Source organism: Daucus carota, chromosome 1 (assembly GCF_001625215.2).
Source record: "Daucus carota subsp. sativus chromosome 1, DH1 v3.0, whole genome shotgun sequence".
NCBI lineage: Eukaryota > Viridiplantae > Streptophyta > Magnoliopsida > Apiales > Apiaceae > Daucus > Daucus carota.
Window position 1 is genome coordinate 40055410 of NC_030381.2, and position 16036 is coordinate 40071445.

Here is a 16036-nt window from a genome sequence, read left to right on the forward strand (position 1 = left end):
TTTTATGATGTCTGCTTTTCACATTTTTAATTTTTATATACATCATTCGAGAAAAGTTCATGAATGTAGATTGTATATTGATTTTAATTTTTCGGAACTATTAAACCTATTATATAAGATACTGTTACTTCAGATTATGATAAATGAACCAACAATCTAGTATCTTGTTTCTCCGAAAACAATCTAGTATCTTAAAGTCTAAAGAAATAATAGATCTAAACTTAATTATATTCAATAAAATTTATATAAAAAAAAGTTTAATTTAATTTTGATACAAGATTTGAAACTTTTTGTTGAGTATAATTATTATTTTTATACATCTTAATATATGGGTCAAAAAATCAACCATCACTTAAAATGAGAGAGGAGTTGTATCTTTGCAAGTAATTTGAAACATAAAAAAAGAAATATTTCCATATATTATTTTATAATATAATTTATACAAATATGTCCTTTCATACCTTCACGTGAAAATGTCAAAATGATTATTATTTTATTATAACTTGTGTGTATATTATATCTCTTGTGTTTTAAATATTTTTGTAATTTTTATTTTATCATAATTCTAACCAATATTTCTATATATATATATATAATATTAAAATATAATTTTCATATTTTTGACATATTATAAAAATAATTATTTTCATATTTTGATCCATTATGTCATTGCATGCATAAACTTCTTTTATCCAACTTCTCACTTATAAGTTAAAAACAACGTATTCGTATTATTTATGTAAATAAGTTATAGGGGCCGTTTGGGTGAGCTTAAAATAAGTGCTTCTTGCTTAAAATAAAAAAGTGGAGTAGAAGTTAGAAGCAAGTTAAAACTTATAAGTGATTAAAGTGTTTGGGAAATAAGCAGAAACTTCTTGACTTTTTACACAAGGTCGTTTGGGTGAGCTTAAAATAAGTACTTCTTGCTTAAAATAAATAAGTGGAGTAGAAGTTAGAAGCACCATAAGACTTATAAGTGATTAAAGTGTTTGGGAAATAAGTAGAAACCCTGAAACAAAAGCTAGCATTCTTAACTTTTTATAAGTGCTTCTTGACTTATTACACAAACGGTACGAATAAGTGCTCATAACTTATAATCCAGAAGCTGGTATCGTTACCTATTTCAATAATTTTTTTAATTTTATAAAAATATGAATGATCATTGTAAATTAAAGAAACATCTAACAAATTATAAATATTGACAAAAACAATATCAAAAATAAAAAAAATCTTCTATTTATAAATAAATTTTCATTTCTATCAAAGTAGTTTTCTACATTAATCGGGTTCGTAGTGTGCCTGTGCGTGAAGACTGAAGACACATTTCTTCTGTACTCGTTCTTATCCTATCCATAGTCTTATTATTATTATCTTTTTTAAGTATATCCTTGGTCTTAATATAATTATTATCCTCGTTTCCTACCACCTCATCTACCATTATTCATATATTTTAATTTAAGGAAGATGACAATGATAACCTAATTTTCTAGTGGAAATGGATTGGACCATTTCCAATTGCTTAGTCCGAAATATTTCAAGAGTGAAATTTACTTCACTCAACAAGCAACATTCATTCAACAAGCAACATGTATCATTGTATTTGCTTTTGCATATGATTAAAGAGCCAAACAAAATCATTGTAGCGTTAGCAAAATGTATTAAAGTTGACTTTTCTTTTTAGAGTGAAAAGAAAAAAAAAATCTTTGTTACAAAACAAATTTATTTAAAAGATATTTAATTTTATTATCTATATAATTCTTAAAGCATGAGTCATTTTTTAAGGTTGCTTTGGTAATTTCACTTTCTCTTGGATCAACCCATTAAGCTTCGGATCGACCCGGCAGCTTTCTCATTCAACTTAACACTATGAAAGAATATTCCGGGTTTTTATGCGACCCACCCGATTTCCACTGGGCATGCAGCAAGTTCCTGCCATATCAGGAGCGTAGCATTTATTGTTGTTCCATTGATCAAGCCACTCATTGAGCTTTTTGGATCTCATAGAAAGTTTGAAAAAGGCATTGAATTCGGTTCCTCCAATCATGGCACTCATTACTACGTCTAATTGATTTCAAATTCAAACATGATAATTAATCATAACAAATCCGTGCTTATTTATCTAAATCAATCTCTTCCTCCTCCATTATGCTCTCTGCTATTTTTTATTTAAAATTCGAAATTCTTATTATTTACTTGCATCTGTAATCATTTGATCATTTTTTTCTCTCTCGATTTGTAGAGTGTATGGTAGTAACATTTATTTTATATTGCAGTGATAACTGTGGTCGTGTTTTTTTAGCATGAAGACGGATTCAACGTCGTCAACAGATTTTGCAATCCTTTCTATGATAATGTTGCAGTATCGAAATCCTCGATTATAATCGTAAAATTTTGTTTCTGCAGGTGTGAAAAGAAATGGACGTGGATCGTGGTAAAAGTGTTGAGACAATTTCCAAGAATCAAAAGAAAGCACATGCATCAGGTAATTGATTTCCGCACTAGAGTAAAGTTTTCATACGCATTCATTTTCAAGATACAGTACTCTTGGTCTTGGTTCCTCAAAAGTCTTAGACGCGATCGTATTGTCGTTAACGTCTTCATGTAGAATCATTAGTGTGATATACAACAATTTGTAATAAGTTTGTGTCTGTTATTAATTAATATGTATTCTCATGTGGGGAGCTCATATGATTCACCTAATATTGGATTAAGGTAGTTATTGGGTGAAAGTTTGGAAAGCTGGAGAGGCCTTTTTTGAAAGTATACGACCTCCACATATGGGATTGTGGCTTAGCATTGGTGTATGTTCTATTTTTTTGTATTTTTGTTCCAGTTTTTAAGTTTTTTATATTGTATAGATGATATGATATTTTGTAATTAATTTTTTTGACATTATTTTTGCATAATTTCCTTTCGTATTGATAGTGATTATGATGCATATATGTCCACTAATGCATTTATTGATCCTTTTTTTATGATTGAGTTTTCCTTGCAGCTGCTGAAAAGAGATGATTCGTCCAGGCCACTATCGGATGCTCACCGTGTGAAGATTTATATTCACTTTTTCTCAACATCTGATCAAGGCTTTTTGTTTACTTCTTATTGCGTGTCATTGTATTTTGACAAGAGACACCGAGAATGAATATGACTTAATTTCCGTCCAGATACATGAATCTAGCCTACTATAACTCATATGTGTATAAGGAAATGTAGTCAAAATATATTTGATTTTCGATGATTTTGGCATTAATTCTTTTTTGTATAATATGTAGTGGTTTCCATATTCACTATATTCAATTTTCAAATCTAGACCTTTTGTTATAATTTCAAATTAATGGAGTACTTTTTCACTTCACAATTTTAGCTCTCGATAAGAAAGTTTTTATATATTAGATTTTTAAATATTCGGATACATAGATCTAGACTGTTATAGCTCATATGCAAATAGGGAAGCCAAACTTTATTTGATTTTCATTGATGTTGACATTAATTACTAAAATACCATTTACATTTAATGTTTGTGGTTTCCACGTTCATTATATTTAAATTTTCAAATCAAGACTTTTTGTTATAATTTCAAATTAATAGAGTTTTTTTTCACTCCATAATTTTAGATCTTGATAAGAAAGTTTTTATATATTTGACCTTTTAAGTTTTTGGATACATGAGACTATCATGCTATAACCCATATGTAAATAAGGAAAAATAGTCGAATTTTATTTTATTTAACTGATTTTGGCCGTTATTATTACAATCATTTTTTGTATAATATATATTGATTTCCATATTCAATACATTTAATTTTCAAATCAAGACTTTTGATATTTTTATATATTAATTATTATTTTTGAATATTTTCTGATACATGGATATAGACTGCTATAATTCATAGCAAAAAAGGAAACGTAGTCAAACATAATTTGATTACCACTTTTTTTAGCATTTAATATTACAAAACTTTTTCGTATAATTTGTGCAGTTTTCATATTTACTATATTCAATTTTCAAATGTACTTTTTGTTTTAATTTCCGATTAATGGAGTATTTTTTTTTCACTTCACAATTTTAACTCTTGATAAAGAAGTTTCCATATATTAGACTTTTAAAATTTTCAGATACATGAATTTAGCCTGCTATAACTTTTATGTAAATAAGGAAAAATAGTCAAATTTTATTTGATTTTCAATAATTTTGGCATTTATTATTACAATCCATTTTTGTATAAAATGTGGTGGTTTACATATACACTATATTTAATTTTCAAATCAAAACTTTTTGTTATAAATTCAAATTAATGGAGTCTTTTCTCATTCCATAATTTCAGCTCTTGATATATAAGGAAGTATTCATACACTCGGTTTTACAAATTTTCGATACATGAATCTGGACTGTAATAGCTTATATGCGAATACTTTTTGACATTTATTACTACAACAATACTTTTTTGACATTTATTACTACAACAATACTTTTTCGTTTAATTTATACAGTTTTCATGTTCATTACATTCAATTTCCAGATCAAGAATTTTTGTTATAATTTCATTACTAATAGAGCATTTTTTTCATACCTGTGTGTGTGCACGGGCCAAAATGCTTAAATAATTTTCATGTGGTAATAAATGAGCATATTTTTATTTAAATAAATTAACAATAAAAAATTTTACATGCGATTTATTATAATTTTTTGTTATTCTATTCAAGATACGAGGTGTTGCCATTAGGCGACAACGATAAATTTTAATTATATAGTCATTACTATTTTCATGTCTTTAAAAAAATTTTATGAAAAAAATTTAGTTTTTAATTATTTTAACTATACAATTAATGATTTAAAAATAGATCCATAAACTTATTTCAAACATAAATTATTATTATTATATTAAAATTTTGTTATATTAATGATACTAATGAAAAATCTGTTCCGTTATAAAATCGATACAGAATCTATTCCATTATTGATATTTATGACGTATATATTCTTATTGTCAATTTCTAATATAGACAATAATTGTAGCATATAATTTTGGTAATGTAACTCAATTATGACTACATATGTATTTCTTTTTTCTTTTTAAATCACACATGTATTTCTTTATTGATTATTCCTTGAAGGTTAATTATTTTTTAACATGTTTATCAATTTTTACTAAGGACGGGAGGAAACTCTATCATCAGCATATTCACTTTAATTAATGATACTAATGAAAAATCTATTACGTTGTCTTTCATAACTTATATCTCATATCATACTGTTTGTTAATAAAAAAATGTATAGCTTAACCGGAAAAAAAAACAAAAAAAATCCTATCTGTGTACGTAGCACGGGCTAAAATGCTATGAGCATTTTTTTATTTGAATTAAAATTTGATAGATGAGCATCGTTTTATTCAAATAACTTAACAATAAAATTCTTTGCATACAGTTTATTATTATTTTTTGCTATTTTATTTAAGGTATGAGGCATCGCTGTTAGGCGGCGCCGAGAAATTTTAATTATATAATCATTACTATTTTCATGTTTTTTTATAAATATTTTAGATAAAAATTACTTAATATTTTTTTATTATTTTAACAATACAAATAATGATTTAATAATATATCCATAAACTTATAGATTTTTATTCCAAACATGAAATACTATTATTATATCAAATTTTTGATTATATTAATGATATTAATGAAAAATATATCCCGTTATAAATATTTATCAATTTTTATTAAGGACGGGAGGAAACTCTATCAGCAGCATATTCACCATAATTTTATAATTAAGGAATGGAAGGAAGCTTTATAACTTGCATAACTGGGTTAAGTTTATTGTTATTTATGTTTCAAAATACAAAAATTTATATAGTACGCGTCGTTATAATTTCTGTTGTATGGCTTTATTTTTTTCATTCGACATTCGTATATATTACCTTTAACATCTACAGCGTATTGATCGCCAATAACATAACTCGGGTATTTTGACTGTTACCTACGCTGCCTTTCTGAACTTATATCTCATATCATACCGTTTGTCAATAAAAAAATGTATAGTTTAACTACATAAAAAAATCAAAAAATCATACCCGTGTGCATAGCACGGGCCAAAATGCTATGAGCATATTTTTATTGAAATAAAAATTTGATAAAGGAGCATATTTTTATTTAAATAACTTGACAATAAAAAATTTTACATACGGTGTATTATAATTTTTTGTTATTTTATTTAAGATTCGAGGAGTCGCCGTTAGGCGACGCCGAGAAATTTTAATTCTATAGTCGTTATTATTTTGGTGTCTTTTATAAATATTTTAGAAAATAATACCTGATATTTTTGATTATTTAACAATACATATAATGATTTGATAATAGATCCATAAAGTTATAAATTTTTATTCCAAACATGAAATATTATTATTATATTAAATATTTGATTATATTAATGATACTAATTAAAAATCTATTCCTTTATAAAATCAATACAGAATCTATTCCATTATAAATATTTATCACGTATATCTTTTTATTATCAATTTTCAATATAAGCAATAATCGTAGCATATAATTGTAGTAATCTAACTGAATGATGACTACATATGTATTTCTTTATTGATGTATTACCTTAAAGTTATTTATTTCTTAACCTATTTATCAATTTTTATTAAGGAAGGGAGAATACTCTATCATTTGCATATTCACCTTAATTTTATTATGAAGTATGGATGGAAGAATTATAATACGCATAATCAGATTAAGTGTTTATAATCATTTATGTTCTAAATACAAAGATTTATATAGTCCGCGTCCTCATAATTTCTGTTGCATGAGTTTATTTTTTTTCAATCGATATTTGTATATATTATCTTTAACATCTACAACGTACTGATCGTCAATAACATAACTCGAGTATTTTGATTCTTACATACGTTGCCTTTCATAACTTATATCTCATATTATACTGTTTATTAATAAAAAATGTATAGTTCAACTAGATAAAAAAACAAAAAATCATACTCGTGCACGTAGCAAGGGTCAAAATGCTACGAGTATATTTTTATTTAAATAAATTTTTCATAAATGAGCAAATTTTCATTTAAATAACTTAACAATAAAACTTTTACATATAATTTATTATATTTTTTTGTTATTTTATTTAAGATTCGAGGCATCCCAAGAAATTTTAATTTTATAGTCATTACTATTTTTATGTCTTTTATAAATATTTTAGAAAAAATTACCGAATATTTTTTTTATTATTTTAACTATACAAATAATGATTTGATCATAGATCCATGAAGATATAAATTTTTATTCCAAACACGAAATATTATTATATTAAATATTTGGTTATATTAATAATACTAATGAAAAATCTATTCCGTCATAAAATCAATGCAGAATCTATTGCATTGTAGATATTTATGATGTATATCCCCTTATTATCAATTTTCAATAGGCAATAATTATAGCATATGTATAGTTTTAGTATGTAACTGAATTATGACTACATATGTATTCCTTTATTGATTTATTACTTTAAGGCTAATTATTTCTCAACATATTCACCTTAATTCTATAATTAAGGAATGGATGGAAGTTTTATAATACGTATAATCAGGTTAAGTTTATAATTATTTATGTTTCTAAATTCAAAGATTTATATAGTCCGTGTCGTCATAATTTCAGTTGTGTGATTTTTTTTTTTAAATTGACATTCGTATATATTATTTTTAACATTTGCAACGTATTGATCGTCAATAACATAACTCGAGTATTTTGAATGTTACATAAGTTAGTTTTCATAACTTATATCTCATATCATACTGTTTGTTAATAAAAAATTTATAGTTTAACTAGATAAAAAAAAATCATACCCGTGTGCGTAGCACAGGCGAAAATGCTACATGTATATTTTTATTTAAATAAATTTTTCATAAATGAGAAAATTTTCATTTAAATAACTAAACAATAAAATTTTTACATATAGTTTATTATAGTTTTTGTTGTTTTATTTAAGATTCGAGGCGTCGCCGTTAGGCGACGCCGAGAAATTTTAATTATATAGTCATTACTATTTTTCATATCTTTTATAAATGTTTTAGAAACAATTATCGAATATTTTTTTATTATTTTAACTATACAAATAATGATTTGATCATAGATTCATGAACATATAAATTTTTATTCCAAACATGAAATATTATTATTATATTAAATATTTGGTTATTGTAATGATATTAATGAAAAATCTATTCCGTTATAAAATCAATACAGAATCTATTCCGTTATAGATATTTATCACGTATATTCTCTTAGTATTAATTTTCAATATAGGCAATAATTATAGCATTATATAATTTTAGTAATGTAACTAAATTATGAATACATATGTAGGTCATTGCTCAAAACAAAACACTCTTAAAAAAAGAACAACACAGAACACTTTAGAATCAAATGTAGAATCTCATCAAAAACTTGAATTAAATTCAAATTTTAAGGTGATTAACGTTTTATTATGAATAAAAACAGTATCCACCATGTTTAACAATAAATATAAATTAAAAATAACATGATTTTATGTAAAATAATCGTGCAAAAGATATATCTATATGATTCTATTCTGGATTCTGTTCTTGATTCTATTCTGGATTCTATAATATTTCATAGTACTAATTTGCATGAGTTTGGGGTGTTAGATTTCATATATTAAGTTTAATTGGTGTTTAACCATGTAATTATAATCTTAACAAATCATTTTTTATAAAAAATGAAGTGTTATGATAGTGTTCTTTGTTGTTCTTTTTTTAAAGTGTTCTTTCTGGAGTGCAACCCTACATATGTATTCCCTAATTGATGTATTACTTTAAGGTTAATTATTTCTTAACATATTTATCAATTTTTATTAAGGACGGGAGGAAACTCTATCATCAGCATATTCACCTTAATTTTATAATTGGGGAATGGATGGAAGCTCTGTAATCTGCATAATCAGGTTAAGTTAATAATTATATATATTTCTAAATACAAAGATTTATATAGTCCGCGTCGTTATAATTTCTGTTGCGTGATTTTATTTTTTCAATCGACATTTGTATATATTATTTTTAACATCTACAACGTACTGTTCGCTAATAACAAAACTCGAGTATTTTGACTCTTACGTACGTTGCTTTCATAACTTATATCTCATATCATACTGTTTGTTAATAAAAATGTATAGGTTAACTCGATAAAAAAAAAAAAAACATACACGTGTGCGTAGCACGAGACAAAATGCTAATAAACATTTAAAATTCTATAATTAAAAACTCATAATAAATAATTTGACTGCGCTGATTACCCGCCAGATTTGGGATTAATCACGACATAAAGTATAGATTAAGTTTTTTTTTTTAAAGCAAAGTATAGATTAAGTCGATAAAAATCAAAGAATCAATACCGTGTGCGTAGCACGGGCCAAAAAAGCTAGTTATGTTAAAGGGTTAGGACTTATTCACATTACATATTTTTTTTTTCAGGAAATTATTATTAAATTAGTAAACTTAAGAGTTGTGCCCAAAGCTTACAGTGAGTTTTAAAAAATTGGTTAAAGTTTCAAATTCTCAGAAAGGTGGCCATATTTTGGCCCCGCTTTTTAAAAATGTGGCTCTCGTTGGTGACATCTAACGGGAGCCACACTTCTAAAAGCAGAATCAAAATTTGGCTATTATTTTGAGAATTTGGAATTCATTTTTATCCCTCTGTCCGTTATTTCTGTTAGTGACATTTAACAGGAGACACACTTTTAAAAAACGGAGTCAAATTTTGGCCACATTTATGAGAATTTTGAACTCCTGGACAAATTTTTGAAAATCGGTGTAAATTTTGGCCACAATTTTGAAAATTTACTCTAAATAAATTCATTATTAGGCTTAAGATTTTTTTTAATAAATGCTTTAATTTCTACATATCTTTTTTTTTTTAACATAGGAACCCACAGCCGCTGCCCTTCGGGTGCGCAAATTCTCCTCCATTCGGAGTCGAACCTGTGACCAAGGGGATACAAGTCCCCTCTTTAACCAGATGAACCAACCCCTGCGGGCAATTTCTACATATTTTTTTGCCGCCCAACTTATTGTGTTTTTAGAAATTTGCCACTCAACTAAATTTTTTTTCCTTTTAATCACTAATGTAGGTTTGGATTTTATTTTAGTCACCAACTTAAGTTTGGATTTGATTACTAACATTAAGATAATTTTTTTAGCATTATTAAAATATAGTGATAGTCTGTATTATTTTGATGATTTGATATATGTTTGTATCTTTATATATAGAACTTTTTATGTCTACAGGATCATTTACCTTTGGTGATAAGAATTTTACACGCATTCTACGGCTTCTAAAATATGTAGTTTCATAAATAATTTTATTTTTTTCTGAATAAAAAAATCAGCATTTGAATTTTTACACACAAAAATAAGTTATGAAACTATATTTTATAAAAGTTGTGAAATACGTGCTAAGCAGTATAAAATACTGTAATACTGTAAACTCTGAGAGGGACGAAGGGAGTAATAATAACATAAAATGATGCATCATAGAACACAATCATCGAATATTAAGTTTTCTATCTCTCTATTTATTTATCTTGAAAATTGTAATAAGATAAAATTATTAAAATTTATGAAAATAAATTTAAGAGAGATCTTAGACTGAACTAGTCGATTGAAATTTTAATAATGAAAGATGATACATCATTTTATCTTATCAGGGAGGGTGAATTGTTTTAAAATAAGTTTTAACATAGTATTGAATCTTTAGAATTCTAATTACGATTTTTCCTAATTTTAATTTTTTATCGGCTCATTTTATGTTATTAATATTATGTATAAAGATATAAACATACGTCACATCTGAATATTACATATTATCACTATGTATAAATGATGCTACAAAAAATTATCATAATGCTAGTAATCAAATCCGAACTTAAGTTAGTGGCTAAAATAAAATCCAAACTTAACATTAGTAATTAAAAAGAAAATAAATTTAGTTAAGTGACAAGTTTCCAAAATTACATTAAGTTGGGTGAAAAAAAATATATTTTCCCGTGATTTTTTTAATTTTTGTAAGGTAGTATTGCTGTAATTCGATTTGAAAACAATATAATTTTTGTCATTAACCGTGACAGGAGTAAGTGTAACACAAGATAAATCATAAAATCCCGATGGATCTCCGATGCAAAAACTCCAGCTCAACTGAATGATAGTGAAAGAGCGGCATCAACCATGAAGAGACCTCCGCACAAAGCTTCTCGTTCATCCATTCTCTATCTGATCTCTGCTGCTGCGATCTTCACTCTCTTCTTTGTCGCTGTTCAATTCACTTTCTTCACCGGTTCTTTTTCAAACCCTAGCTCTCCTCATTCATTTTCTTCTCTTTCCTTTTAGATTTTACTCCTTTTATTCTCTTTATTCGTTAATTATTAGTATTATTGCAGGTAAAAATAAGATCCCATCGGAAGATGCTCGGATCTTATTTGATTTCCAGTCCAATGTTCAGCAATGCATTGTATGTTTTTTCCGCTACTTTTCTTGCTTTGATTTTATTTCTTCATATACGCGTCATCTGTTCTACATTGTTGTTGCCTGCATTCATCCCGTAATTATAGAATTCAGCTTAAGCTTGTATATATACTCATGACTATATTTGTCAAACCGCTATGGCAGCAAATATCACGTCATCGATTACCATATAAAAAACAATACCTTCTATTTATAGCATCTTGATATACTATCTTTAAAATATAGCCAATCAATATAGCTCGTACCATCGAAACAAAATGTGTTGCAAGTTCAACAAATTTTACATAATGTTTTACAGGTCTAATTTAGCCATTATAGCCAACCCCATTGTAGCCAATCAATATAGCTAGTACCATCGAAACAAAATTGTTACAGGTTTAACAAATTTTACATAATGTCTTACAAGTTCAATTTAGCCAACCTTCCCCGTTGGATATGCTCTTATGTACTACTATTATTGATTTGAGATAATTTTGGTCTGTTCCGCTTACCAAAAACAACTATTATGGAGTTCTTGTTTATTCAAAATATTAAATTATGTTATTTGTTGTCAAATCTTATTTCTAAATTTCCGTTCTTTACTTGTAATTGATTGTTCAGTAAGTAATGTAGCCGTGGCAAAGTCCACACGGATTTGTTTTTGGGCTCCTCCCAAAAGGTCTCATACCAATGGAGTTATCTGGTTGCTTATATTTTTAGCTATTTGTCCCTTCCACAACCGATGTGGTACAACTCTATTAAAGAAATAAATTCCAGATGTTGTAAGTGTTAAGACTTATAAAAAGTCAAATTAACAAGTTGTTCCTCGTTTTATAATCCCCCAAAACTAGCTTTGTTTTTGTTTTGCTAAAAAGAATCCAATATGTGCTCAGTCATTTAACTATTGATATACAGTGCCTTCCTTCTGATCCTCTTTAGTCATGCACATCAGATATATTATTACTTATTAGAATCATGCCTTGTTGGGTATGTAATAACAAATAACAAGGCTGTAAGGTTTGAATGACAGTAATTTTGTTGATTAACCATTTATCTTTTCTGTAGCCCCCTGCAGGGGGTTTCCTTTTTTGTACTTGCTATGTTTGAATGGTATCCTTTGTTGAGTGTAGGCAAATAGAGGACTTGGGCTCACTGCAAATATCATTGATCACTGCAAACTAGTCCTCAAGTTCCCTGAGGGCACTAACAGCACATGGGTATGTATTTTGTTTAAGTTCTCCATTCATTCCTTTTATTTTTTTTACTAACATTGATTTGACCATGGTTTATTCTGTTTTTCACAGTACAATGCCCAATTTAAGGTTTTTGAGCCTTTGGAGTACAGCTATGATGTCTGTGAAGCAATTTTGTTGTGGGAACAGGTAGATTTTCTGCTAGCCTAGTAAGGTAGATCCTGTTTTATCACATGGATTAAACTGAAGGTGTCTGAAATGCAGTATCGTAACATGACTACAGTTTTGACAAGAGAGTATCTAGATGCTCGGCCAGATGGGTGGTTGGAGTATGCTGCAAAGAGAATAGCACAACTGTAGGATTTTGTTTGTGTTGATACTTTGCTATAAATTTTTAATCTATTTTTTATTATTAATATTATGCCGTTATTTCACTGTTGTAGGGGTGCAGAGAAATGCTATAACCGGTCTCTTTGTGAGGAGCATCTTAATTTAATCTTACCAGGAAAGCCTCCATTTCGCCCTCGCCAGTTTAAAACATGTGCAGTTGTTGGAAACTCTGGAGATCTCTTGAAGACAGAGTTTGGAAAAGAAATTGATAGTCATGATGCTGTTATACGAGATAATGAAGCCCCGGTTAATGATGTAAAGAGATTTTCTCTAAGTGTTTCATTCTATGAAAATTGAAGCTCATGTTTTGACATTTCACCTGCTGCTGTTGATCATCTAGCTCTATATTAGACAGCTGACCTTTTGTTAAATTTGCAGAAATATGCGAAGCATGTTGGTTTAAAGAGGGATTTCAGGCTTGTAGTAAGGGGTGCCGCTCGTAACATGGTCAAGATTCTTGATGGCTCAAGTAAATTTACTACATGCTTTAAATATAAGAGTACTTGTAAATATTTCAAAGCATCATCCTGTCTCCCATATCTTAATATAGCTAAAAATTCATAAAAAGTTTGCATCTAATTTTATATATCAGTATAAAATGTTTGTTACAGTAATATCTTTATGTGGCAACTGGCAAGCAGAGATTGATTTCATCAATGAATATTTTGTGTATTAAGTTGCTCGGTTAGCTTAATGACTGAGCAACTTCAGCATGTCTGTTTATATGAAAAATAGGTCAATATATAAACATAGTCTCAGTATTGTACTTTTTATTATATTCTTTTGCATGTTGAGTGAAACTAAAATTAATCCTTATTAATTAGGGTGTATTGTTTGTTCCTTACTCCTAAACAATGATAAATTGTTAAAAGAAAATTGAAAATACATGTTAATATCTATGCTGAATGTAATTAAGAACTGATTATCTTGGCATATGCATGGTACATACAACCTTAAAATAAACTACCGATAAAAAATAGTTGAGCCTGGCTGGTTTCTCAAATAGTTTATCTTCTTTTGCAGCGGATGAGGTACTTATTATTAAAAGTGTCACCCACAGGGACTTCAATGCAATGATAAAGGTAGGGACTTCAAGAACATTTAGGAGAGTACGTATAATATTATGTTCAGTAAATCAGGGAAAAGATTTCATCTGTCGGTTAACTTAGATTTCAGTCTTTATCATTTCAGTGTAAGAATGATTGTGAACACCTGAAGAATGAAAGTTCAGATCAACTGCAAACTGTATATCGAGTCTTCTTAGCTCCATGAGTGTTATGGCATTCTGCTACTTTATGCAACTATTCCTCTACAAGTGCATCTTAAAACCCTGGAGAACCACCTCTAGGCTCATATTTTTCCATACCCTTTTCCATTAACAAGTGAAAGGAAACGTTTCGACTTTTTTTTTTTTTTTTTTGAGTGACGTTTCGAGTTAACTTGAACACTGAGCGGAGCGTCTTCCTGATTGTAACTAGCTATTATGCAACATTTTAGTTTTACATGGTACTAGCACCGTGGAGATAAATAAATCCTATTCATGCATATCTAAGAGTTTCTGGTTATATTTATGCAGAGCATTCCAAATCCAGTTTACCTCTTCCAGGGAATTGTGTTGCGCAGAGGTGCCAAAGGAACTGGAATGAAATCCATTGAACTAGCACTTTCTATGTGTGAAATTGTTGACATATACGGATTTACTGTTGATCCTGGCTATACTGAATGGTAATTTAAAATTTCTTAATGAACCCATCACTTGTAATATATCGTGCTCGCTGATCATAAGTGAAAATGTTATCTCAGGACGAGGTACTTTTCCACCCCAAGGAAAGGGCACAATCCACTTCAAGGAAGGGCGTATTACCAACTTCTAGAATGTCTTGGTGTAAGTTACTTTGACATGAAAGAAGTTAGATTTGATGACACAGTCTGTATAAAAACCCATAAATTCTTTTATTTAGCTTTTGGTTTTGTCTTCCAGGTTATTAGGATACATTCTCCCATGAGAGCAGAACGGATGCAGGACTGGTCAGATGTGCCAAGTCGAGAAATGATAGGGCGAGCTCATGCGGCTGCCTTGCGCTTGAAAAGGAGTCAAGTTGGTCAAGTCGATGGATTGGGGCAATTTGGTAGCTGTAAGGTATGGGGCAATGCTGATTCCAATGGAAACGGGCGTATATCCGGATCCCCAGACATGAGCCCTGTCAGGAAGAATTCAAATTATAGTAAATGGGAAGTTATGCCGTTTACCAGTTTGAGAAGGGAGGCACAAGATCACTATGTTCAGATGGAAGGCGTGTCTCTGTACAAAATGGATGGCAACAAATTGGATGATTTGGTTTGTGTAAGACATTCACTTATATCTGAGGCATAAGCAAGATATTTAAGTTGGCTATATTTTTTCTTACAAACACGGTTCTCTGTGAAGCATTGTTGCTATGTTTAATCTATATAGGAAAAGAGGATAAAATATATGTACATTATCTTCCAATCATCAGTATCTCGCTTGGGATTTTAAGCGGGATTGTGGATGGTTAAAGCTTGTAGAAGAGGAAATATGTAAATTTGTTTATTTAATATGCCTGCCTGCTTAATTTAGGTATGAATTGGGCTTCCTTTTCTCTATTCTTTTTGTTTAATGCCACAGTGAATCTTATAAACCACCCTTTGGAGAGCTACTAGCATAATCGTCTGAAGAATTTCTGATGGATGTCTACCGGACCTTGAGATCTATAGTCTGAACCTGTGATCGGCAATATTGCAAGAAACTTAGTCAGATTTTTAACGGATCCGATTTTCTGTTTTAATATAAGCAAATTTACTAATTAAGAGAGTAATACAAAGTGCAGGTAAGATACCATAACCAAAAATTATAAAAATCATAGAGAATGTACAGAAAAAATTCACTACAATTACACATTTT

General features: G+C 28.6%; 1 protein-coding gene across 1 annotated transcript; it reads left to right on the plus strand.

Moving 5' to 3' along the window:
- The first annotated feature begins 11146 nt into the window (after nt 1-11146).
- LOC108220306 (sialyltransferase-like protein 1) lies at nt 11147-15690 on the plus strand. The gene is made up of 11 exons (XM_017394401.2): nt 11147-11363; nt 11467-11537; nt 12661-12747; nt 12835-12912; nt 12988-13079; nt 13167-13368; nt 13492-13582; nt 14137-14195; nt 14690-14838; nt 14917-14998; nt 15095-15690. Exons 1-11 carry the CDS (start codon nt 11255-11257, stop codon nt 15485-15487), a joined length of 1413 nt encoding a protein of 470 aa, XP_017249890.1. The 5' UTR covers nt 11147-11254; the 3' UTR covers nt 15488-15690.
- Nucleotides 15691-16036: the final 346 nt, after the last annotated feature.

Bases quoted from the DNA above. Each gene is read 5' to 3' on its own strand.
- LOC108220306 (XM_017394401.2), top strand. From the start codon at position 11,255: ATGAAGAGACCTCCGCACAAAGCTTCTCGTTCATCCATTCTCTATCTG. The intron at 13,369-13,491 runs GTAAAGAGATTT...TTAAATTTGCAG, and splicing joins ATGAAGCCCCGGTTAATGAT to AAATATGCGAAGCATGTTGG. The intron at 14,839-14,916 runs GTAATTTAAAAT...ATGTTATCTCAG, and splicing joins GATCCTGGCTATACTGAATG to GACGAGGTACTTTTCCACCC.